General features: G+C 58.1%; 2 protein-coding genes across 4 annotated transcripts; both read left to right on the plus strand.

Annotated features, from left to right (window-relative positions):
- The first annotated feature begins 1,230 nt into the window (after window positions 1-1,230).
- On the plus strand, window positions 1,231-7,339 carry LOC100090109 (phospholipid phosphatase 3). 3 transcript variants are annotated; one of them, XM_029052059.2, is made up of 7 exons: window positions 1,236-1,672; window positions 1,773-1,985; window positions 4,016-4,173; window positions 4,595-4,875; window positions 5,091-5,148; window positions 6,118-6,294; window positions 6,617-7,339. In XM_029052059.2, exons 2-7 carry the CDS (start codon window positions 1,802-1,804, stop codon window positions 6,716-6,718), a joined length of 960 nt encoding a protein of 319 aa, XP_028907892.1. In that variant the 5' UTR covers window positions 1,236-1,672; window positions 1,773-1,801; the 3' UTR covers window positions 6,719-7,339. The 3 variants fall into 3 exon arrangements, with proteins under 3 accessions (XP_039766271.1, XP_028907892.1, XP_028907893.1); XM_029052060.2 differs by having other exon boundaries at window positions 1,236-1,576; XM_039910337.1 differs by having other exon boundaries at window positions 1,231-1,985; window positions 4,685-4,875.
- Window positions 7,340-16,375: 9,036 nt separating this feature from the next.
- TUBB4A (tubulin beta 4A class IVa) lies at window positions 16,376-21,326 on the plus strand. The gene is made up of 4 exons (XM_029052191.2): window positions 16,376-16,545; window positions 19,178-19,286; window positions 19,421-19,531; window positions 19,910-21,326. The coding sequence occupies exons 1-4, from the start codon at window positions 16,489-16,491 to the stop codon at window positions 20,965-20,967; spliced, it is 1,335 nt and encodes a 444-aa protein (XP_028908024.1). The 5' UTR covers window positions 16,376-16,488; the 3' UTR covers window positions 20,968-21,326.
- Window positions 21,327-21,439: the final 113 nt, after the last annotated feature.

The raw sequence follows: 21,439 nt of genomic DNA on the forward strand, positions 1-21,439 counted from the left end.
CCTGGGAGTCCCTTTAACTGAGACACGAGAGCAGCTCCCTCAAGTCACCACCAGGGGGCACTCTTTGCCTAGCCATCATCTCTCACCTCACCGCACAGGCCCGGAGGAGAGCTGAGAGCAGGCACCTGTGACCTAAGGGCGGTCATTCAACCCTATTCATGGAGCCCTTACTATGGGCAGAGCACTGCACTGAGCGCTTGGTCCAGGGCAGTGCCAGCGTAGTTCTTCAGGACGGGGGCCTGGGGGTGTTAGGCTGGGCTGGTTGTAGGGTGACCCCCCCCACACCCTCCACGGCCCCTCCCTGACCCGGAGCTGCTCAAGGGTGTGGGTGGGGGAGGAGCAGGCAAGTAGAGCAGATCCAGCTAAACAGGCTGCCCCTGTGTCACCTCCAGCTGCCTCGTCTGCCCCAGGGACATCCAGACCACCCGGGCCCCCTCCCCATTCAGGGTAGGGCCTTAACTAACCCCCCCGTTAAGCCCTAGAGCAGGCAGAGTTCTGGGTTTGTTGATTAACCCCAGCCCCATCCCGGGCCGCTACCCTTCCCCACACTGGCCTTGACCTCTAGCAATCAATCACTGGTCTGTGCTGCAATGCTTTTGCCTGGCTCCTTCAGTTTTGCTTATTGCTCTCTTACTCTGGGCAGAGCGCTGTATTGAGCGTTTGGGAGGGGCCACAGATGGCTTCTCAAGGCCCAGGGCCCACTTCCACTCAATCGATCGATGGTATTTATGGAGTGCTTACGCTGTACAGAGCACTGGGCTGAGCGCCTGGGAGAGTACAACAGAGTCGGCAGATACGTCCCTTGCCCACAGGGAGCTTCCAGCTCGTGAACTGCTCCCCGAAACTCCCATTCCGACCCTAGTGGGGGAAACTATAGCCAAAAAGCCCTCCCGCTTCCCTCGCCCTCCCCCCGACCAGCCTCGTCCAAACTAACCCGGTCTCTGGCTTCCCTGCCCATCCCTCCGGGTATATCCAGGACCCCTTTCTTTCCTTTCTGCTTCTTCCTTCCTCCCCTTCCCCGAGGCTGTGGATCCATGACAAAAAGCATTCAAACTGTTTACTCAAAACTACGGAGGGCTCGCTCATTTGCATGGAGTTTTGCATTTTATTTGAATGGACTGGATTTCCAATCCAATGCAAGCGCCTCCCCAGCCCTGTCCGGTTCCGGTGCTTCCACGCCTCCTCCCGAGCCCTAGTCCTAGCAGAGCCCCTCCTGCCAGCAACCCTCCAGCCCCACCCGTATCGAGCAGGCCGGAGCCCACCCAGCCGGGCAAGCCTCCCGACTAGGTGGTTGCTCCCTGCCCGGCCAGCTGGCCGGCTGCCCGATCCCTTTTCCTTTCCCCTCCCGGTCTCCTCCCCTTTTCCCCTTGCACCCTCCCCTCTCCCCGCCTCCCGAATCCGTCGCCGCTGCCCGAGAGCCCGGAGATCCACAAGATTCCCCCCGGCTGCTCCGGCGACTGGGACCCGAGTCTCGAGCCGGTGCTGTCACCGTCCCGTCCCCCGTCCCCCGTCCCAGTTCCCAGGGGGCCGGGGGCCACGAGCCATGTGCTGCCTGACCCCCCAGCCCTAAGCCCAGGTAAGGGAGAAGTTCCCCCTAACCCGGAGTAGGGCCAGGCCGGGCCAAGTGTGCCCCCTTCCTCCTCGTCTCCCCTGCTGCCAGCTGCCGCATCAGGTGAACAGATTGGGCCCCCACCCGCCCCCCCATCCCCGCCTCCCGCCGCCACGACCTGTAACAGCCTCAGGCCTGGGGTCCGGGCCCTGTTCCCCACCAGGCTGACCACCCCTCGCCCCGAGCCAGACCATGCAGAAGGGGAAACGCCAGTTCCTGCCTGAGCTGCCCGGGGAACAGCGGGTCTGGCCCGGGGACCCCGCGGACATCCGGGTCACCCGGCGGGCGCTCAGCAACCAAACTGATGACCTGGGGGCACCTGGCACCGGCCGCAGGAAGACCTTGGTCCTCATAGACATCGTCTGTCTCCTTGTGGGTGAGTCTGGCAGGCAACGGGAGCGGGGAAACCGAGATGTCCCGGGGGCCCACGACCCCCACTCTTTCCCGAGGACCTGCAGCGGCTCCTGGGGAGAGGCCACAACAGCCTAAGTCGGTTGGTGCGGTCTCGCCCACGAGGTGCCCCAGATCGGGGAAACCCGAACCTCGGGCGCATCTGGTACCCCATGCATCCGCACGGAGCTGGGCCCCAGGACGGCCGAGGCTGGCCTGAGAAGGGAAGGTTGATGGGGGAAAGGCCAAGAGGACGGCGGGTCGGTTTAAGGGATGATCTCAGAGACCCTAAGGGGGGAGAGCCTCAGTCCTGGCTCCTTACCTCTCAGCCTCATCCCACTTGCCTCCCCGGGGCCCTTGCTCCCGCCTGCCCCCCCGCCAGCCCCCTGTCCGCTCAAAGGTCGGCTACTTCCCCGTGATCATCTTTTGTCCCAGTTCCTAGCGCTCCACCCCCCCCCCCTGCCCCCCAAATAGTGCAGGCCAAGACACGCAGCCCCCACACCTTCCTCTCCGGCCAGCCAGGGCACAACTTGTGCCATGGAGAAGGGGCAGGTCTCTACTTGTCTCCCAGGCATGAGCCCCCGCAGGGAGAGAGGGGAAGGGGCTTGCCTAGGAGAGGCACGAGAGGGGCCCCCAGCGTGGTAAGTTTTACTCCCAGAGCCCTTAGGCCTTAGGTGGCATTCACACCCAAGCCCTGAGGCCAGGGAGGGAGCACAGCTGAAGGGAGGAAACAGGCCGCTGGATTCTCTCTCCAGTAATTTCCTTTGGAAAACTGGGAAAACTCTCCGAAGGGGAAAGGCCTGGGGTTGGGGGGGAGGGGGGGACAGAGCCTCAGGGCACTTCAGAGCAAAGGTGGCAGGGCCGGATGAGCTGGCTGAACAGGGCCAGGAAGGTAGAAGAGGGAGGCTGGGGGAGGGGAGAGGGCAACTGTTGTGGCCCCCCCACCAACCATCCAGAGAGGTAGTTTCAGAGCTTCTAACTATAAACACAATCCACTCGGGCCCCCACACACATGCTCAGAAATCCCCAAGCCCACACGCAGCACACATAAACACACACATTCACATATACACACATTCACAAGCAGACACCCCCTCACTCATACACAGAGATGCACTCATACACACACCCAAACTCATAAACGGTCAGCCAACCAGCCAGCCACCCTCTGACATCCAGAGCTGCATGCCTATAGACACATTACACATGCCTACACCTTGACACTCATATCTACACAGTCTTCTGATAGAAACTCCAATGAATACACATGCACTTTAGCCTAAAGACACACATACATACACACCTTTTTCTCCTGCTGAGGAGGCCTCTGTATTACTACACTACAGAACTGGTTGATGCCCAAGGACAAAATGGCCCAGGACCCATTTTCTGCTGGAGTTGCAGGGGAGGGCCCATTCCATTTGTAAAGTTGAGGGGGTCCTATCTTGGATGTCGCGGGGGTAGAGGAGCCGCCCTATTCTGCATTTTGGGAGCTAAGTGGGAGGGGACTAGTCCACGCTGGAAGTCAGAGGGGGCAGGCCAGCTCAACCACCAGCCAAACTCTGGAAGATGCATCCCTCATCCCCAAGCAATTCCTGGGGGCCAGGTTAGGGGAGGCGAGAGGCATCACACAGGGATCTGCTGACTCTAGCAGCAGAAAGACAAGACTGAGGACAGGCGGGAGCCAAGCAACTTGTTTGGAAAGGAAACCAGGGACTTGGGACGGGAAACACAGCCCCGGCCACACCCCCAGGAAAAGGCTAGTGGGCAGGACGCCTGGGTCCCCTTCCTGGCCCAGCCCCACGTCTGGGGAATTGGCAGCTGCAGGTCTCCGTTTCTGCTGACAGATCCTTGGATCTGGGGGGGCGGGGCGGGGGCGGGGGGGAGGTCAAGAAGCTTTTGTGACTGCCCCGCAAGAGGTCTTCAGGTTCAATAGTTGTGCCTGACACTGGGGTGCCCTCAGCTCCCGGGTGACTCCAGCTCCATCTCCCGGCCCCCAACTTCCCTCTCCCCCAGCTTCCATCCCCTTCTTCGTATGTGAGATCAGCCGAGTGCAGCCCACCCATCGGGGCTTCTACTGCAACGACAGCAGCATCCGCTACCCTCTGAAACGGGTGGAGACAGTCAGCGATACGGTCCTAATCTCCGTGGGCATCCTCATTTCTGCCCTATCGGTGAGCGAAGTCCACAGCTGGATGATGGGGAGGGAAAATGAACCACGGGAAGTGTCAGTGCCTCCTCTAGAGACCAGGACAGGAAGTCCCGCCTTTCTTTGGCAGGGCAGTAAAGGAAGTCTCACCTTTGCCCCACCAGCCTAATGGGGAAGGACAGCATACTCCTGGCGTCCCCCTGGATGGGGCCAGAGGAGCACTGCCTCCTGAGTAATGGGGCAACCAGGACACTGGGAACCGCTCCTCGATGGCTGCGGGAGCCACCTCTCCCACCTGCTCAGACCCGCAAGGTTGCCCTGCAGGTCAACTGGGGAGCCCGGGAGCCTGCCCCAGGGAAACGGGAGCCTGCCCCAACCTGGGCACCATCTCCCAGTTCTCCAAAACCTCCCGGGTCCTCGGGTCACAAGTTCGAATGCTGCCACAGATCGCCCTGGGGGAGACCTACCGTGTGCGCTACCGGCACCTGAGCTCCCGCTCCTTCGTGGGCAACTCCTACGTGGCTGTGCTCTACAAGGAGGTGGGTGCCTTCCTGTTTGGCTGCACCGTGGGCCAGTCCCTCACCAGCATCGCCAAGCTGACTGTGGGCCGTCTCCGTCCCCACTTCCTGGCCGTCTGCCAGCCCGACCCTGCTCAGCTCGACTGTTCCAGGGGTTACGTGTTGGACTACGTCTGCACAGGCCGCCCCTCTGAAGTCCGGGAGGCGAGGTGAGAGCGGGCGCTGCTGGGGGACCCGGGGGAACTCCATGCCGACGCTGAACTGAGAGCCACCTTGGCTCCGGCGCTGGTGGACTTCCATTTCCACAGCCCACCCAGTACCAAGGTGCTCCTCCCTCCCTCCCTGGTCGGCACCTTCGAGAGGGTAGTGGGGCTGGGGCTGGTAGGGGCTTCAGCGAGTAACGCAGCCTCTTCTTTCTCTCCAGAAAATCCTTCTACTCAGGCCACGCCTCCTTCGCCATGTACAGCATGCTCTACCTGGTGGTAAGTGCCTTCAGAAGCAACTCTCCCCGGGGTGGGCCCCCCCCCCCCCCCGACCCCCTAGCCAGGGCCTCGGGAAACAGCTTCTGGCAAAGACGAAAGAGACCTTCCCCAACTGGTGACCCCACCCAAAGGGAGTCTCCCGGGGCACTGGCAAGAGATAAAGGTGAACACTGATGCCTAGGCCACCTGCATCCCTGGTCCCTCCCAACTCCCCAAACTCCCCGATTCCCCCACCTGCTTCCGGCCTCTTCCCCATCTGCCTCTCTGCCTCGTCCAAAGCCGTTCTCCTTCCCAGTCCTCTGCGCCTCATAGCCCCGTCTCTTCTCCTGCTTTACCTGCCCCTCCCCCTCCACACCCTGCAGCTCAGCCTGTGCCCCAAGGGACAGAGAAGGCCCCATTGTGCCCACGATGCCCACGGAGCGGGCACAAATGAGGCCTTTGTGTATCCCTGGCCTGCGAGCGGCAGGAGCTGGAGAGCCGCCCCGAAGCCCAGACCCTATTCAAGCCCGCCGGCTCAGCACGGCACCCCATGAATGGAACCTCTCAGATGCCTTTTGTCCCCTTCCTCAGCTCACTCCCAAGTGAGCAGTGGAGGGGGGGCGGGCCCGGTAACAATGCCCATCTGTCTGGGCTCGCTCGGGGTGCTCCAGCCGCCAGGCTGAGCCCCGCGGCTCCCAGCAGCTCCAGGAGGGTTTTCAGCCCCAACAGCCTCCGCTCTTCTTCCACTCGCTGGTGTCCCATACCCTGCAGGTGTCCTGTTGTCGAATCAGTGGCCTTTCTGGTCATTTGGACCCCCCTCCCCTGGGGGAGCAGGGGGACACATAAAAAATCCCAAATACAACTGATTATAAAGACAGAGTGAAACAAATCCATCCAGTGTCAGTCTGGTGGGGGGGATGGAGGGAGGAGGGTGCCAATTCTGCCCAAGCCTGGGACAGAAACCCTCATCTGCCCTTTCTTTTCCCCCAGTTCTATTTGCAGGCCCGGTTCACGTGGCATGGGGCCCGGCTGCTGCGCCCCCTGGTCCAGTTCATCCTCATCCTCATGGCCCTCTACACCGGACTGACCCGGGTCTCTGACTACCGCCACCACCCCTCGGATGTGGCTGCGGGGCTCCTGCAGGGAGCCCTGGTGGCTTACTGGGTGGTACGTCCCAGCCCAGGGAGAGGGGGGTGGGCGTCCCAGGCGTCCAGGGAGGAGGGCTCCAGGAGCAATCTGGTGGGTTATCAGAGGGGGTGGGGGGCAAAGCTGGAGGAACTGGGAACCATGACCTCAGGGAGGGAGCCCGATCCCCACTTGACTCTGGCCTCACCCAGGATTGGGGTGGCAGGGGGCGGTCCTTGGGGAGGCTGCCAGGGGGCTGAGAGGCCCAAGGCTCAAGAGGGGTTAGTGCTGGGAAGAAAAACAATGTGTCCACGCCGGGGCCCGGAGGCCCAGCTGTACCAGCGTCGCTCGCCTTCCCTCTCAGGCATTCCACATCTCATCCATGTTCCGCTCCAAGAAACGCTCGGCCCTGTTCTCTTCCTCCTGCCCCGAGAGCCCAGACTCCAATGGCCACACCAACTGCTAACCCCATCGTGCCCCCGGGGCTCCTCCAGGGTCCGGCTGGCTTCTCCGCTGCCTGTGGCCCTCCAGCCTGGCCCGGACTTCTGAGACCCCATGCAGCTGGTCTTCTCGGCGGCTGTTCCCCAAGACCTAGGCCTCCAGGATTCTCCTAGCCTTCCCTGGACTTTCAAGGAAGGTAATTAACGGGATACCACCACAGGAAGTTGGATGATTCAGGAAGGCCCACCTCAACCGGGCGGATGACCCAGGAAGCCTCGGACAGGAAGTTGCCCCTTCCCTGGAGTATGGCATAGGAAGGCCCGCCTTTTCTAGCCAAGAGATACCGAAATCCTCCCTGAGGGTAGAACTGTTCTTGCCCTTTCTCTGAGTCTTGACATTTCAGCCTCTCTCAGCACGGGCCAGATCTGAGCCCTAGTCTCTGGCTGAGCTGGGTATAGCCCAAGGATGAAGAAGCGTGGGGGCCAGAGGGAGTAGGCCGGGGCCCTTGGGCCCTCCCCCTGCTCTGCGCCCTGCCCCCCAATAATGTGAAGTGTACAGTGTGGTGTGTGTTTTTTAATAAACGGTACAGCTGGAGCCGGGGGTGACCCCTTTAACCCCTAAGGACCTGCTGTCACCTTCACCTGGGCCCTATCCCACCTAACCCATTGTGAGTGCCCACCTCAGTGGGGTGGAGGGGTGCTGGAAAACAGGAATCTGTCATGAAGGAGAAGACATGAGGCAGGTGCCCCAACCCTGATCTCAGACCCATATTATGTATTATATTGTATTATGTGCATCCTGGAGCATGAAGCAGCATGGTGCAGTGGATTCAGCACGGGCTTGGGAGTCAGAAGATCATGGGTTCTAATCCCGGCTCCACCACTTGCCTGCTGTGTGACCTTGGGCAAGTCACTTCACTTCTCTGGGCCTCAGTTACTTCATCTATAAAATGGGGATTGAGACTATGAGCCCACATGGAACAGGAACTGTGTCCAACCCGATTTGCTTGTATCCATTCCAGTGCTTAGTACAGTGCCTGGCACATAGTAAACATTTAACAAATACCACAATTATTATAATCCAGTCTCCCTGGCTCTACCTTGGTTCCACAGTTTTTGCACTCCCTTGCTCCCTGAAAACAGCTGCCAAGTCTAAATTGTGGGAAAAGCCCCAAACCTGAAGGTGCCTGATGTTGGTTCAATCAATTCGTGGTATTTATTGAGTCATTACTCTGTGCAGACCAAGATCCTAAGCACTTGGGAAAGTCCAGTACCACACAGTAAGTAGGCACAATCCCTGCCCACTAAGTGCTTACAGTCTAGGATCGTATTGTAATGTTGGTATTTGTTAAGCGCTTACTATGTGCCGAGCACTGTTCTAAGCACTGGGGTAGACATAGGAGAATCAGGTTGTCCCACGTGGGGCTCACAGTCTTAATCCCCATTTTACAGATGAGGGAACTGAGGCACAGAGAAGTTAAGTGACTTGCCCACAGTCACACAGCCGACAAGTAGCATTCTTCCAAGTGCTCAGTACAGTGTTCTGCACCCAGTAAGAAAGGGGAGACAGACATTAAAATAGACTACAGATAGGGGAAATGGCAGAGTGTGAGGATATGAATGTGAGTGCTGTGGGGCTGGGGGTGGAATGAATATCAAGTGCTTAAAGGGTTCAGATCCAAGTGCCTTTAAGGTGACACAGAAGGGAAAGGGAGTAGGGGAAATGAGGGCTTAGTTGGGGAAGGCCATTTGGAGATGTGTTCATTCCAGATGGGTTACAGATTATCTGAAGACTCGGCAGACAGCCCTCCTCCCTTCACCCCTGCACATTTTGGTGGCCAAGCTGGGGGACAGACCTGAACCCCCAAGGTGCCTCCATCATCCTCCAGGGTCCCCCAAGACTGAGTCAAGTGGGACTCCCTAAGAGGCTCCACCTGGGGGATGAAAGGAAGAGGAGGCGGGGCCCTGGAAAGCGAGGTGGGGGATGGAGAGGGAGGCTGGAGCCAGGCTGGCTGCAGGGTGGAAGGACAGCTGGGCCTGGGCAGAAACTCCAGTGCATTCTTTCCAGACTGATAAGAGCCACTTCCTGGCCCTGGGGGTTGGAGGGGGGGAGGGCAGGCACAGCCATGCAGAATGCCCTCCCACCCCAGACCTTGGGGATCATCAGGCCCAGCCCCTCCTGCCTTTCTGACTCTAGGTCTGCCCCATCCAAAGCTGGGGGCCTGGACAGGAGGGAGGGGCTGCCCTGTGGGGACCAGATTAGGTTTCTCCAACCACATGGAGGACATGAAAGGCAGGGTTGGAGGAGTGTCAGGGAAGAAGGAGGGCTGCAGGGAAAGGGCCTAGGGGGCTGGGGGAAGGCCCATCAGGGCATGAACCCCAATATCCTGGCTAACAGCCCAGACTTCAAGTTACTTTCAGCCTGAACTTTGTCCCTGTCCATGTTGCAGCTGGCCACCACGGGCGGGACAGGGAAGATAGCAAGGGAGGGTGCAGGGTCTCCCAGAAGCAGAAGGGAGTGGCTCAGGGGAATAGGGTTAGTTCTTAGAGATAGCCAAGCTCTTTACGGACCTTTCCCAAAAGGGCTTTTGGGGGTACGGGCAAGAGCCCCCCCGCCCGGAAATTTCCTCAACTCCAGCGACAGGTCGAGGGGGTAGCGGGAGGAGGGGCATGGCCCAGAGGCTATTTGCAGAGATGCTGACGCACGTACACACGCCTGCGCATAGTCTTTGCACCTGGGCCAGCCCCGCCCCTGCTGCTTGTCGGGGCGTGGGAAGCCCTGAGGAGGGGGAGGAGCCATGTGAGGCATGTGGTGGTGTGAAGCACAAGGAACTAGGGGGAGACCCCCGAGGTAGCTCGCCTGTTTATGGGTGTGTCGGGGTAGCGGGGGAATCCTGAAGAGGCAGGGTAGAATAGTGTGGAGGGACGTGTTAGGCCAGACTGGCACTAACAGGGGCCCACAGGAATGGCCCCTGGCAGGGGTAGCTGAAGCTAAGCATAGGGTTGGCTAACCAGAGGGTCCCCATTGTGTGAGCTTCCTCAGCTGGAGCCTAGCCAGGCCAGAAGAGGGAAGGGCTGCTCCCAGTCCCAAGTGCCCCCCTTTCCTCCCCACATGGCGCCCACAACCTCTCCTGGGGACTGGAGGAGACAGGCTGTGGACCACTCAGTTTCCTTGCCCTTTCCTTCCCCCCTGACTCATCAGACCCACCACCCCACCCACCCTTCCTGCTTCCACCCCCTAAAGGGTTAAAAGAGCATAGGCCATGTTCCTGCCTCCCCAAAGTTCCCCTGCTGAGCCACACAGGCCAGGGACTGGGACTAAGGCAGGTGGTGGGGGAGGAGGGGCTAGACTCCAAGCCCCTGATGATGGACTTGGCTGGCAGTTCACAGAGAAGGAGGAGAGGAAGAAGCTTGAATGGGATGTCCTAGGCCCATTACTCATTACCCTGGGATGTAGGGGTTCCCTATCTTCCACTCTGGATGGGAGGGAGGCTCCAGGAACAGCTGGCAGCTGTCTCCTCCTCCTCCTCCTCTTCCCTACTACTACCATACCTTCTGCTTCCTGACACCTCCCAGTCCCTCCACCATCAGCTCTGGTCCTCGTTCCCCAATTCTGTCCCCAGCCCAACCTCTCAGTTCCTCAAGCCCCAGCCCACCACACCCTGGTCCCCCACCATGTCCCTTTCCCTGCCAAGAACTATAAATAGGGATTTCTCGGAGCTCTCAGCCAGTTTCCCAGAAATGAAGAGCTGCAGCTGCCATTCTCCCCGGGCCCCAAGAGGGAGCGGGCAGTGCCACCTGACAGACTGTGGGCACATACACACAATACATGTGCATGCACAGAAACACGTTCGGGCATACCCAAATAGACACCTCCACACACACACACACACTCACACACACGACTTCCTAAGGGGTCAGGATGAGGAAACCACCTCTAGAGAAGAGATGGAGCCCATAGGGGGGTGGGGGGTGGGGGGAGATTGAACATTCCACCACCAGGATAAAGGGGATTTATCCACTTCCAACGATCTCTTAAATCAAGTTCCCTCACCGAGAGGCACCACCTCCCCCTGGTGGACACTGGATAGTTAACAGGGATTTCCTGAGTCCTCGGGGCCGCAGAAGACTGGATGAGGTGCCCGGAACCTTGTCAGAGAATAGATCGAGTCCTTCCCCTCAAGGAGCTCCCTACCTATTAGAGGAGGCAAGCCCGACCGACCGTCATCATAAACACATGTGCAGATTAATTCATTCAATAGTATTTATTGAGCGCTTACTATTGCAGATGGTGCAGGCATGGCGAGAAGGTGTAGAGGTGAGAGTAGTGGGTCACTGTTTCTGCTGGTGGGTGGAAGAAAGGGATGGAATTAATAATAATGTTGGCATTGGTTAAGCCCTTACTAAGCACAAAGCACTGTTCTAAGCGCTGAGGTAGATACAAGTTAATCAGGTTGTCCCACGTGAGGCTCACAGTCTTAATTCCCATTTTACAGATGAGGGAACTGAGGCCCAGAGAAACTGTGACTTGCCCACAGTCACACAGCTGACAGGTGGCAGATCCGGCATTCGAACCCATGACCTCTGACTCCCAAGCCTGTGTTCTTTCCACTGAGCCACTCTGCTTCTCTGGAGTTAGTCTGGGGAAGCTTCCTAGAGGGGGTGCCTATGTACTGCAATTACTATTACTCTTATTATTATAGATAGTAATAATTGTAGTATTCGTTAAGCACTTACTATGTGCCAAGCACTATACTAAGGGCTGGAGTAGATACAAGATAGCCAGCATGGCTTAGTAAGAAGCTGCATGGCGTAGTGGGTAGAGTAGTAGAGTACGGGTCTGGAAGTCAGAAGGTCATGGGTTCTAATCCCAGCTCTGCCACTTGTCTCCTCTGTGACCTTGAGCAAGCCACTTCACTTCTCTGTGCCTCAGTTACCTCATCTGCAAAATGGGGATTAAGACCGTGAGCCCCAGGTGGGACATGGACCGTGTCCAACCTGATTGCTTTCTATCTAACCCACAGTTTAGAACAGTGCCTGGTACATAGTAAGCACTTTACCAATATCATTAAAAAAGAAAAATCGGGTCCCACATGGGGTTCACAGTCTCAGTATTCATTCAGTTCATTCAATTGTATTTATTGAGTGCTTACTGTGTGCAGAGCACTGTACTAAGCGCTTAATAATAGGTGGTGCTTTTATTATTTTATTTTATTACCAAAGCACCTTACATTACTTATTTATTCCTCATAACGCCCCTTTGAGGTAGGATTTAGGTATGAAACTGAGGCAAGGGGAGGTTAAGTGACTTGCCCAAGGCCACACAGGGTACGCGTGTAGAGCTGGAACTCGAACCCAGGACCTCCAGTTTTCTGGACCGCGGCTCTTCCATCGTGCCACAGTGCCTCCCCAAGTAGGAGGGGGGAAGGTATGGAATCCCCATTGTACAGATGAGGAAACCGAGGCACAGATAAGTGACTTGCCCAAGATCACACGGCAGACACGTGGCAGAGCCCAGATGAGAACCCAGATCCTCTGACTCCCCGGCCTGGGTTTTTTCCACTAGGTCACGTTGCTTCTCTAATTTTAAGGGAGGGAAGGACAGGGGGTGGCGGAGAGGAGCAGAAAGATCTAGCCATGTCTAACGTCTTCCTGCCAACACTGTTCCTTTCTAGGACTGACGTCTTGGGCTTATCGACTTCTCGTTGCTTCGTCCCCCTCCGCCCTCTGTCCTGCCCTTGGGAAAAGGATCGCCTGGACTGGAGAAGCTGCTCAGCTCCACCCAGATAGAGCTACATTTCCAAACGGCGGGGGCGGAGTGAGAGGGGCAGGGCAGGTGAATTAAACTGCCCCGATTTTAGGGGGAGGGAGGGGGCAAGGATGGGAAGCTAGGAGCCAGGATTCTTCCTGGATTCCGCCGGAGCAAGGGGGAGATAGTTGGGGCCGCTTTCACTGCTCAGGATTGAGGCACAGAGAAGGAAGGAGCCGGGGGAGAAGGGGGCGGTGATCAGCGGGCCTGGGGCTCCACCCCATGGACGCACTTGGCCTAACACCGAACAGCCTCTGCTTTCCTAGGCCAGGACCCCCCCTTTCCCTCTTTTTTTTATGGTATTATTAATAGCGATGGCATTTGTTAAGCGCTTACTATGTGCAAAGTACTGTTCTAAGCGCTGGGGGGGGGGATAGAAGGTTATAAGGTTGTCCCACGTGGGACTCCCAGTCTTCATCCCCATTTTCCAGATGAGGTAACTGAAGCCCAGAGAAGTGAAGTGACTTGCCCAAAGTCACACCGCCGATGAGCGGCGGAGCCAGGATTAGAACCCACGACCTCTGACTCCCAAGCCCGGGCTCTTTCCACTGAGCCACACTGCTTCCCCGCTTACCATGTGCCAGGTATTGTACTAAACGCAGGGGTAGGTACGAACAAATCAGGTTGAACACAGTCCCGATCCTTTAAAGCACTCAATCACCTTGCCCCCTCCTACCTCACCCGGCCATTCTCCTACTACATCCCAGCCCACACACTTCGCTCCTCTGATGCCAACCTCCTCACTGTACCTAGATCTCGTCTATCTCGCCACGGACCTCTCGCCCACGTCCTGCCTCTGGCCCGAACGCCCTCTCTCCTCATATGTGACAGATATTCTCCCCTCACTTCAAAGCCTTACTGAAGGCACATCTCCTCCAAGAGGTCTTCCCTGACCAAGCCCTCCTTTCCTCTTCTCCCACTCCCTTCTCCAATGCCCTACTTGCTCCTTTTATTCATTCCCCCCTCCCAGCCCCAACAGCACTTATGTACATAACTGTAATTTATTTATGTTAATGTCTGCCTCCCCCTCTAGACTGTAAATATGTGGTGGGCAGGGAATGTGTCTGTTTATTGTTGTATTGTACTATTGTACTCTCCCAAGCCCATATCACAGTGCTCTGCACACAGTAAATGCTCAATGAAAACAAATGAATTAATGAATTGTCCCACATGGGGCTCACCATCTCCATCGCCATTTTACAGATGAGGTAATTGAGGCCCAAAGAAGGAAGTGACTTGCCCAAGGTCACACAACAGAGCAGCGTGGCTCAGTGGCAAGAGCCCGGCCTTGGGAGTCAGAGGTCATGGGTTCGAATGCTGGCTCTGCCACTTGTCAGCTGTGTGACTGTGGGCAAGTCACTTAACCTCTCTGTGCCTCAGTTACCTCATCTGTAAAATGGGGATTAAGACTGTGAGCCTCACGTGGGACAACCTGATGACCCTGTATCTACCCCAGTGCTTAGAACAGTGCTCTGCACATAGTAAGCGTTTAACAAATACCAACAGTATAAGTGGTGGAGCCAGGATTAGAACCCAGGTCCTTCTGACTCCCTAGACCCTTGCTCTATCCACTAGGCTTCACTGCCTCTCCCCTTCCTCTAGTTGCTCTCTCTCTCCCTCCAAGAGTCCCCAGTGCCATCCACCACCCTACAAACTCGACTCCCACCTCGTCCCTAGCTTCCTCCCTTCCCACACCCGTGGCCAAGCCCCAGACCAAATCTTCGGTTGGGTGCGCCTGCCTTCTTGGCAATGCCATGAGGGTTGTCGGCTGGGAGACGACAGGAAGGAAGAGTCACAGAGCATTCCACCTCCCCGGCTGCCCCTTGCCTCATTCTTACACCTCTTGACATCATCCCCTCATTCTTCACTCAGACTCAGGGCCGAAGGGAGCCACTGGTTACAGATTGGAGGTTACACAGATAGGAGGAAGGCTAAGAACCCGGGAGCTGGGCCCAAGGACAGGGACAAGATAAGGATAAGGAATCCCAGTTTCTGGGAAGCCCTTTCTCCCCCCTTCCATTGCCCTGAGTTTCTCACCATCTTCTGCTGGCTAATAATAATAATTAATAATTGTGGTATTTGTTAAGCACTTATGTGCCAAGTACTGTACTAAGTGCTGGGGTAGATACAAGATCATGGAGCTCACAGCACAGGTATTTTATCCTCATTTTGCAGCTGAGGGAACTGAGGCACAGAGATGTTAAGTGACTTGCCCTAGGTCACAAAGCAAGTATCTGGAGGCAAGATTAGAACCCAGATCCTCTGAATCCCAGGCCTGTGTTCTTTCTAATTGGACCAGGCTGCATCTCACCTTCCTCAACCCCGTTTGGCTTGCCTGTGGCATCCCCACCCATAAAGTCCAGGAAACCAGGGACTCCTCTCTGGGGAAGGTAATCACAGAAAGGGTTAGAGGAAAGACCACAGGATGGTGAGTCAAGAGCTCTGGTTTCTAACTTCGGCTTTGCCACTTATCTGCTACTTGACCTTGAGCAAGTCACTTTGCTTCTCTGGGTCTCAGTTTCCTCATCTGTAAAATGGGGATGAAATACCTGTTCTCCCTGCCCCTTGGTCTGTGTGCCCCATGTGTGACAGGGACTTAATTATTGTTGTTGTTCTTCTTCTTATTATTATGGTATTTGTTAAGCACTTACTATGTTGCCAGGCACTGTACTGAGCACTGGGGTGCATACAAGCAAATGGGGTTGGACACAGTCCCTGTCCCACATGGGGCTCACAGTCTCAATCCCCATTTTACAGATGAGGGAACTGAGGACCAGAGAAGTGAAGTGACTTGCCCAAGGTCACACAGCAGACAAGTGGCAGAACCATGACCTTTTGATTCCCAGCCCCGTGCTCTCTCTACTACGCCACGCTGCTTCAAGACTTGATGATCTTGCATCTACCCAGCACTTAGCACAGTGCTCGGTACATAGTAAGGACTTGACGAATACCACTATTATTCTTAAGTGGGGGAAGTAGTATGGGTTGAAGGATTCTGGTGCCCATCCAGATGCCCAGATCCCTGATAGATGCTTTTCAGCCTCTCCTGCCCCCGTGCCTGCTTTGATGTGGGCACTCCCCACCCCTCCAACCTTGCACCGTGGGCTTCAAAGGGCTTACTGCCCCGAAGGTGCCGGCTGCGGGGGTGGCTCGCCCTGCTGGCGCCTCTGGGTCCGGGGAGCTCAAAGCCCCAGCCAGACACCTGCCTCTCCCCCCCACCCCACCTTCCCTACTCTCCCCCGCCCCATGGGTGGGCTGTGACTCACAGGGAGGGACAGGAGGAACCCATGTGTTCCGGCTCCCAGGCTTCCCTCCCCAAGCCCAGGGAGCCACCTGAGAGGCCCTGGGTTTCTCGGTGGAGGCATCTGGGAAGCAGCGGGGCTCAGTGGAAAGAGCACGGGTTTGGGAGTCAAAGGTCATGGCTTCTAACCCTGACTCCACCGCTTGTCAGCTGTGGGACTCTGGGCAAGTCACTTCACTTCTCTGTGTCCCCCGCGGGACAATCTGATCACCTTGTATCCCCCCGCCCCCAGCGCTTAGAACAGTGCTTTGCACGTAGTAAGCGCTTAATAAACGCCATCGTCATTATTATTATCTGGGGGTGCGAGGGGTTAACGCAGGGAGAGTTGGGAGCTGCAGTTCGGGTCTGAGACCCCAGGAGAAGGGCGGGGGTGACGGGGACAAGCGGAGAAGTCCGGGGCGCGCTGAGCGGGTGCAGGAGGAAGCGCGCACGACCTGGGCCGGAGGCCGGGCCGCGCGCGCCCGGGGTAAGGGCGGGGCGGGGCCCGTGAGCGTCATCGGTGACGTCAGCGGGCGAGGGGACAAATAGGGGAGCGCGGCCGGCGGGCCGGGGACAGTCGGCGGCAGCTGCGGTGCTCTAGCCGGTCCTATCTCCCCGCCCGCCCAGCGCCAATCTCCCCCCCCGCCCCCCTACGGGAGCGCCAGCCCGAGCCCCCCACTTCCCCGAGCGCGCCCTCCAGCGGCGCCATGCGTGAGATCGTGCACCTGCAGGCCGGCCAATGCGGCAACCAAATCGGCGCCAAGGTAGCGGGAGCGGGGTCCGGAACGAGGGGCCCGAGAATTGGGGAAGCGGTGGGGTGTATCGGCGTCAGTGCGCGAAGATTCGGGGGGCAGACGGGAACGGGTGCGTGAATTTGCTGGGGGGCCGTCATAGGGGATTTCTCGTAGCTCCAGCGGGGAGGACTGGGCGTTCGGAGGGGTGGGAACCCGGGGATGCGGGGAGGTGGGTCGAACAGTCGGGGTGACGGGGAAGGTAGGGGGGCGCCCAGGCCTGGGAACTCTGGGGGTACGGTCGTCCGAGCAGGGATTCCTCCCGTCCTGGGGCGGAGTGAGTGTGGGGACACTGCCCGGGTGAGTCCCTCAAAGCCTTCCCCCACCTCTGTCGAACTCCCTCCCACGACACAGACTCCGGCTGTCAAGGTGACGGGCGGCGGCAACTGGGGTGCCGCCAAAGGGGAGGGGCAGGATGGGCTGGGCCTGGAGATCGGGCGGATTGGGGGTCCTAGACCCGGCTAGCACCTCTTCCCCAGTCCCAGCGTGGAACTAGGGAGAGAGGAGAGAGCTGTCAAAGTGCCCAACTCCGCCCTGCCATGACCTGAGCTCAAGGGACCCTGCCTCCATTCCCATCACTAGGGTTTGCACCTAAGGAGCTCAACCTGGGGGCTGACGCAGGAGGTGCGACCAGGGCACCCTACCTGCCCCTTCACCCCTAAATTCGTCCTTGCCCCAGGGACCTCCGCACGGAAAGGTTCTGGGAGCAGATCAAACAGCATGCAGTGTAGCATCCCTTAATTAACCTGGGCTCGTTAAGGGAGCCGGGGGTGGAGCCGAGGGTGGGAACGGAGGGGTACTCTTCCCCCTCCCCTCCAACATCTGACCCACCTTAGGATGCTACTGCTGCTACCCTTGCCAGCTGGTGCCTGCCCCAGTTGGGCTCCATCCCATCTCTCAGGAATCATTTCTAATAGTGGAGCTGCTGCCCCTTCCCTCCGGGACATTATTTGGGGGTTCGGGGTAGCGGGGAACTGCCCCACAGTAAGTCTCAGGGCTCCCGAAATGAAATCAGGAGCGGGCAGAGCTGGGGAAGACCCCCCTCAACTCTGCCCACTCACAGACTTGGCAGCGAGAGAAAAGGTGCTCCAGGGCTGGGCAGCTGAAGATCCATCCCTGGGAAGAGAAGGGGTGGGGCGGGGGGTGGAGGGCAGAGCCTGCATCTTGGCGCTGGGTTGGACGGTGCCAGGCGGAGCCTGGTTTCCACCCCACCCCCAGGTTACCGCATCTCCATTGATTGAGGTTTGAACCACTGCTGAAGGGTGGGGAAGGGGGGAGGAGGAGGAGGAGGCTGTTAATTCTCCAGGCAGGGAGCTCTCTACTTCCCCCGCCCCCCTTTCAGCCTGCAGTGCTGGGAGCGGGGAGGGTGAAGAGTCCTCCTCTGCCCTCCCCCCACACCTCGGTGTCTGCCCAGAAGATTCAACCAGGTGTCTGGTTTGGAGGGAAACTGAGGCACTGACAGGTAAAATTGGGGGGGGTCCCCAAATGGGCCTCAGGAGCCTCTGCTCCCACCTATCTTACCCCCCAACCCATCCTCTCTCTTCAAATGAACCCAGGAGGGTGGCTCCTCAACAGTGTCCCTCACTTGGAGGGGACTTCCCCTCCTCCCCCCAGCTGCCCCTGGACTTGGCCAGCATTGGCTGGCAGAGCCTCACCCTGTATGGTAATGAGATCAGGCGAGGCTGCTGCTCAGCTGTAACTGCAGAACAAAGAGTCCAGCCGGGTGGGGCAGCCCTTGCCTTGGGGTAGGCAAGAGCCGGGCACAGCTTCACCCCGGGATGCCAACCCAGACCCCTTCCCACTCCTCTGTTTGATCTTTTAAGATGCTGAGGTTTTCACTTTAAAAATCCTCCAGGGGTCTGAGGAAAGGCAGAGAAGCCCCTGGTGAAGTTAGCCTGACCATTGTGAGTGGGACTGCACAGTTGGCTGGCTCTAAACTGCCCCCCTCCCCTTCTTCCCTCCCCCAGCCTTCTCCAGCAGTATTTGTCACTGGCTCGCCCCTGCCTTCCCTCCTCCACCAGGGTCTAAATAGATACAGCCTGGGCGAAGCTGAAGCTGGGGATGGAAGGATCCCACATCTTCTCCTAGAGCCCAGTTCCCCCCACTCCTCTACATCTCCCTCTGACTCATCTTCTCTGGTCCCTAGAACGGAGACAGGAGGAAGCAGGACCTCCTGGGTGGGTGGTGGGAAGTCCATCCAGTCTGGGCAGTCAGGAGGGCAGTGAGGTAGAACAAGAAAGCAAGAGTGGGGTCCCTACAGCTAGCCACCCAGGAAAGACCACCCAGGGTGGGGAGCTGAGAGAGAGATTGTGTGTGTGTGTGTGTGTTATGCCTGTGTTACATGGCTGCACCCAGATACCTGGCTCTGGTCCCTATCTCTTTCTCCCCTTCTCTCTGGTTTCCTTCTCTCCCTGCCTTTCTGGATCTCTTCTCCCCATCTCCTTTTCTTTTCCTATTTCTTCTGCCTCCAGGGCCTAGATCCCTGAGACCTAGTAACTTGCTGGCGTTGGTGGGTGGGGGTGGGGGGAGGATCACCCCAGCTAGGTTTGGGGTGAGCCTCCCCAGCCTTGGTCCTGCCTCCTGACCTCTGGGGGTCTTCCTACAGTTTTGGGAGGTGATCAGTGATGAGCACGGCATTGACCCCACGGGGACTTACCACGGAGACAGTGACCTGCAGCTGGAGAGGATCAACGTTTACTACAATGAGGCCTCAGGTGGGGCACGCCACATCCAGGGGCCTGGGGGATGGGAGGGTGACACAGCCTAAAATGTGTTCTTGGGGGCGGGATGCTCTGGTGCAAGGAGGGGGCTGGGTTCAGTTTCAGCTCTGACTAAAGACTCCCCCTAGGTGGGAAGTATGTGCCCCGAGCTGTTCTTGTCGACCTGGAGCCGGGCACCATGGACTCTGTCCGCTCCGGCCCCTTTGGACAGATCTTCCGTCCGGACAACTTTGTCTTCGGTGAGTCACAGGCACAGACGAACACACATAGACATGCACAAGCACACACAGTCACACACACGCACGCAACCCCACGCCAACCCCTGCCAACTTCCCATGGCGGTCCCCTATCCGGGACATAGAGCCAGTGAGACACGCATGCCAGGAGCATGGCATCCCTTTCTCTGACTTCCCCCTGCCCAGGTGGCTTGGCGGGAAGTGTCAACTGTACCACCCTTGGGGGTGCCCTGGAACTGTCCTCCAGGCACTTCCTGCCATGGGGAGACACTCTCTTCTCCCCTCAAGTCCTGCCCCTTCCAACTTCCTTCCTGCTCTCCCCTCTCTGCCTTGACCCTCCTCTCCCCTTAACCTCTCCCCAACTCACCACCCGTACTCCAGGTCAGTCTGGGGCCGGCAATAATTGGGCCAAGGGCCACTACACGGAGGGGGCAGAGCTGGTGGATTCGGTCCTGGACGTGGTCAGGAAAGAGGCAGAGAGCTGCGACTGCCTGCAGGGCTTCCAACTGACCCACTCGCTGGGTGGGGGCACGGGCTCGGGCATGGGCACGCTGCTGATCAGCAAGATCCGCGAGGAATACCCCGACCGCATCATGAACACTTTCAGCGTGGTGCCCTCGCCCAAGGTATCGGACACGGTGGTGGAGCCGTACAACGCCACACTGTCCGTGCACCAGCTGGTGGAGAACACAGATGAGACCTACTGCATCGACAATGAGGCCCTGTACGACATCTGCTTCCGCACCCTCAAGCTGACCACGCCCACCTATGGCGATCTGAATCACCTGGTCTCGGCCACCATGAGCGGGGTCACCACCTGCCTGCGGTTCCCGGGCCAGTTGAACGCCGACCTGCGCAAGCTGGCCGTCAACATGGTGCCTTTCCCCCGCCTGCACTTCTTCATGCCAGGCTTCGCCCCGCTGACTAGCCGCGGGAGCCAACAGTACCGGGCCCTGACGGTGCCCGAGCTGACCCAGCAGATGTTTGATGCTAAGAACATGATGGCCGCCTGCGACCCCCGCCATGGCCGCTACCTCACTGTGGCCGCTGTCTTCCGTGGACGCATGTCCATGAAGGAGGTAGACGAGCAGATGCTCAACGTGCAGAACAAGAACAGCAGCTACTTCGTCGAGTGGATCCCCAACAACGTCAAGACGGCCGTCTGCGACATCCCACCCCGTGGGCTCAAGATGGCTGCCACCTTCATCGGCAACAGCACGGCCATCCAGGAGCTGTTCAAGCGCATCTCGGAGCAGTTCACTGCCATGTTCCGCCGCAAGGCCTTCCTGCACTGGTACACAGGAGAGGGCATGGACGAGATGGAGTTCACCGAAGCTGAGAGCAACATGAACGATCTCGTCTCCGAATACCAGCAGTACCAGGATGCCACGGCCGAGGAAGGCGAGTTCGAAGAGGAGGCTGAGGAGGAGGTGGCGTGAGCTGGGGAGTGAGAGCTGAGGCGGAGGTGGGGAGCAGGGAGGGAGCAAGGAGATATCCCACCCTCTCCTGTTTGCTTTGACCTCACTTCTGGGGGAGCAGAGGGATGGGGTAGGGGGGCTTGGGAGTGGGATGGGGGGCTGTGCCCCCTCTTCTCCCTGCCTCTTGGCTCAAGCCTGCCCTATCAGCAGGCGGGTATCCTGTTCTATGCTTTTGATCTCTGGTAACTTATGCTTTCCTTTCAGGAGATGGAAGTGCACTAACTACTAACTTAGCTTCTAGGCACTTTTTTTGCAGTGGGAGTGGGTGATGAAGGGACCGGGGAGGATTGGTGGTGGGGAGAGAGGGGCTGATTTTCGGGGGGAGGGAGGGCGGGGGGGGGGGGGGAGGTGTGCACTAACCTGGTTGTATCTGTCTGTTGCCACAATAAAAATCCCTAGACCCTAGGACTTTTTGTGTCTTTTTGGGGGATTT

This window comes from Ornithorhynchus anatinus, chromosome X1, assembly GCF_004115215.2.
Source record: "Ornithorhynchus anatinus isolate Pmale09 chromosome X1, mOrnAna1.pri.v4, whole genome shotgun sequence".
Lineage (NCBI taxonomy): Eukaryota > Metazoa > Chordata > Mammalia > Monotremata > Ornithorhynchidae > Ornithorhynchus > Ornithorhynchus anatinus.

What these genes read in the sequence shown, in the direction of transcription:
- TUBB4A (XM_029052191.2), top strand. Translation starts at nt 16,489, where the DNA reads ATGCGTGAGATCGTGCACCTGCAGGCCGGCCAATGCGGCAACCAAATC. An exon ending in TTACTACAATGAGGCCTCAG is followed by an intron (nt 19,287 to 19,420) that starts GTGGGGCACGCC and finishes GACTCCCCCTAG; the next exon opens with GTGGGAAGTATGTGCCCCGA. An exon ending in TCCGGACAACTTTGTCTTCG is followed by an intron (nt 19,532 to 19,909) that starts GTGAGTCACAGG and finishes CCCGTACTCCAG; the next exon opens with GTCAGTCTGGGGCCGGCAAT.
- LOC100090109 (XM_029052059.2), top strand. Translation starts at nt 1,802, where the DNA reads ATGCAGAAGGGGAAACGCCAGTTCCTGCCTGAGCTGCCCGGGGAACAG. An exon ending in TCCTCATTTCTGCCCTATCG is followed by an intron (nt 4,174 to 4,594) that starts GTGAGCGAAGTC and finishes ATGCTGCCACAG; the next exon opens with ATCGCCCTGGGGGAGACCTA. An exon ending in ACAGCATGCTCTACCTGGTG is followed by an intron (nt 5,149 to 6,117) that starts GTAAGTGCCTTC and finishes CTTTTCCCCCAG; the next exon opens with TTCTATTTGCAGGCCCGGTT.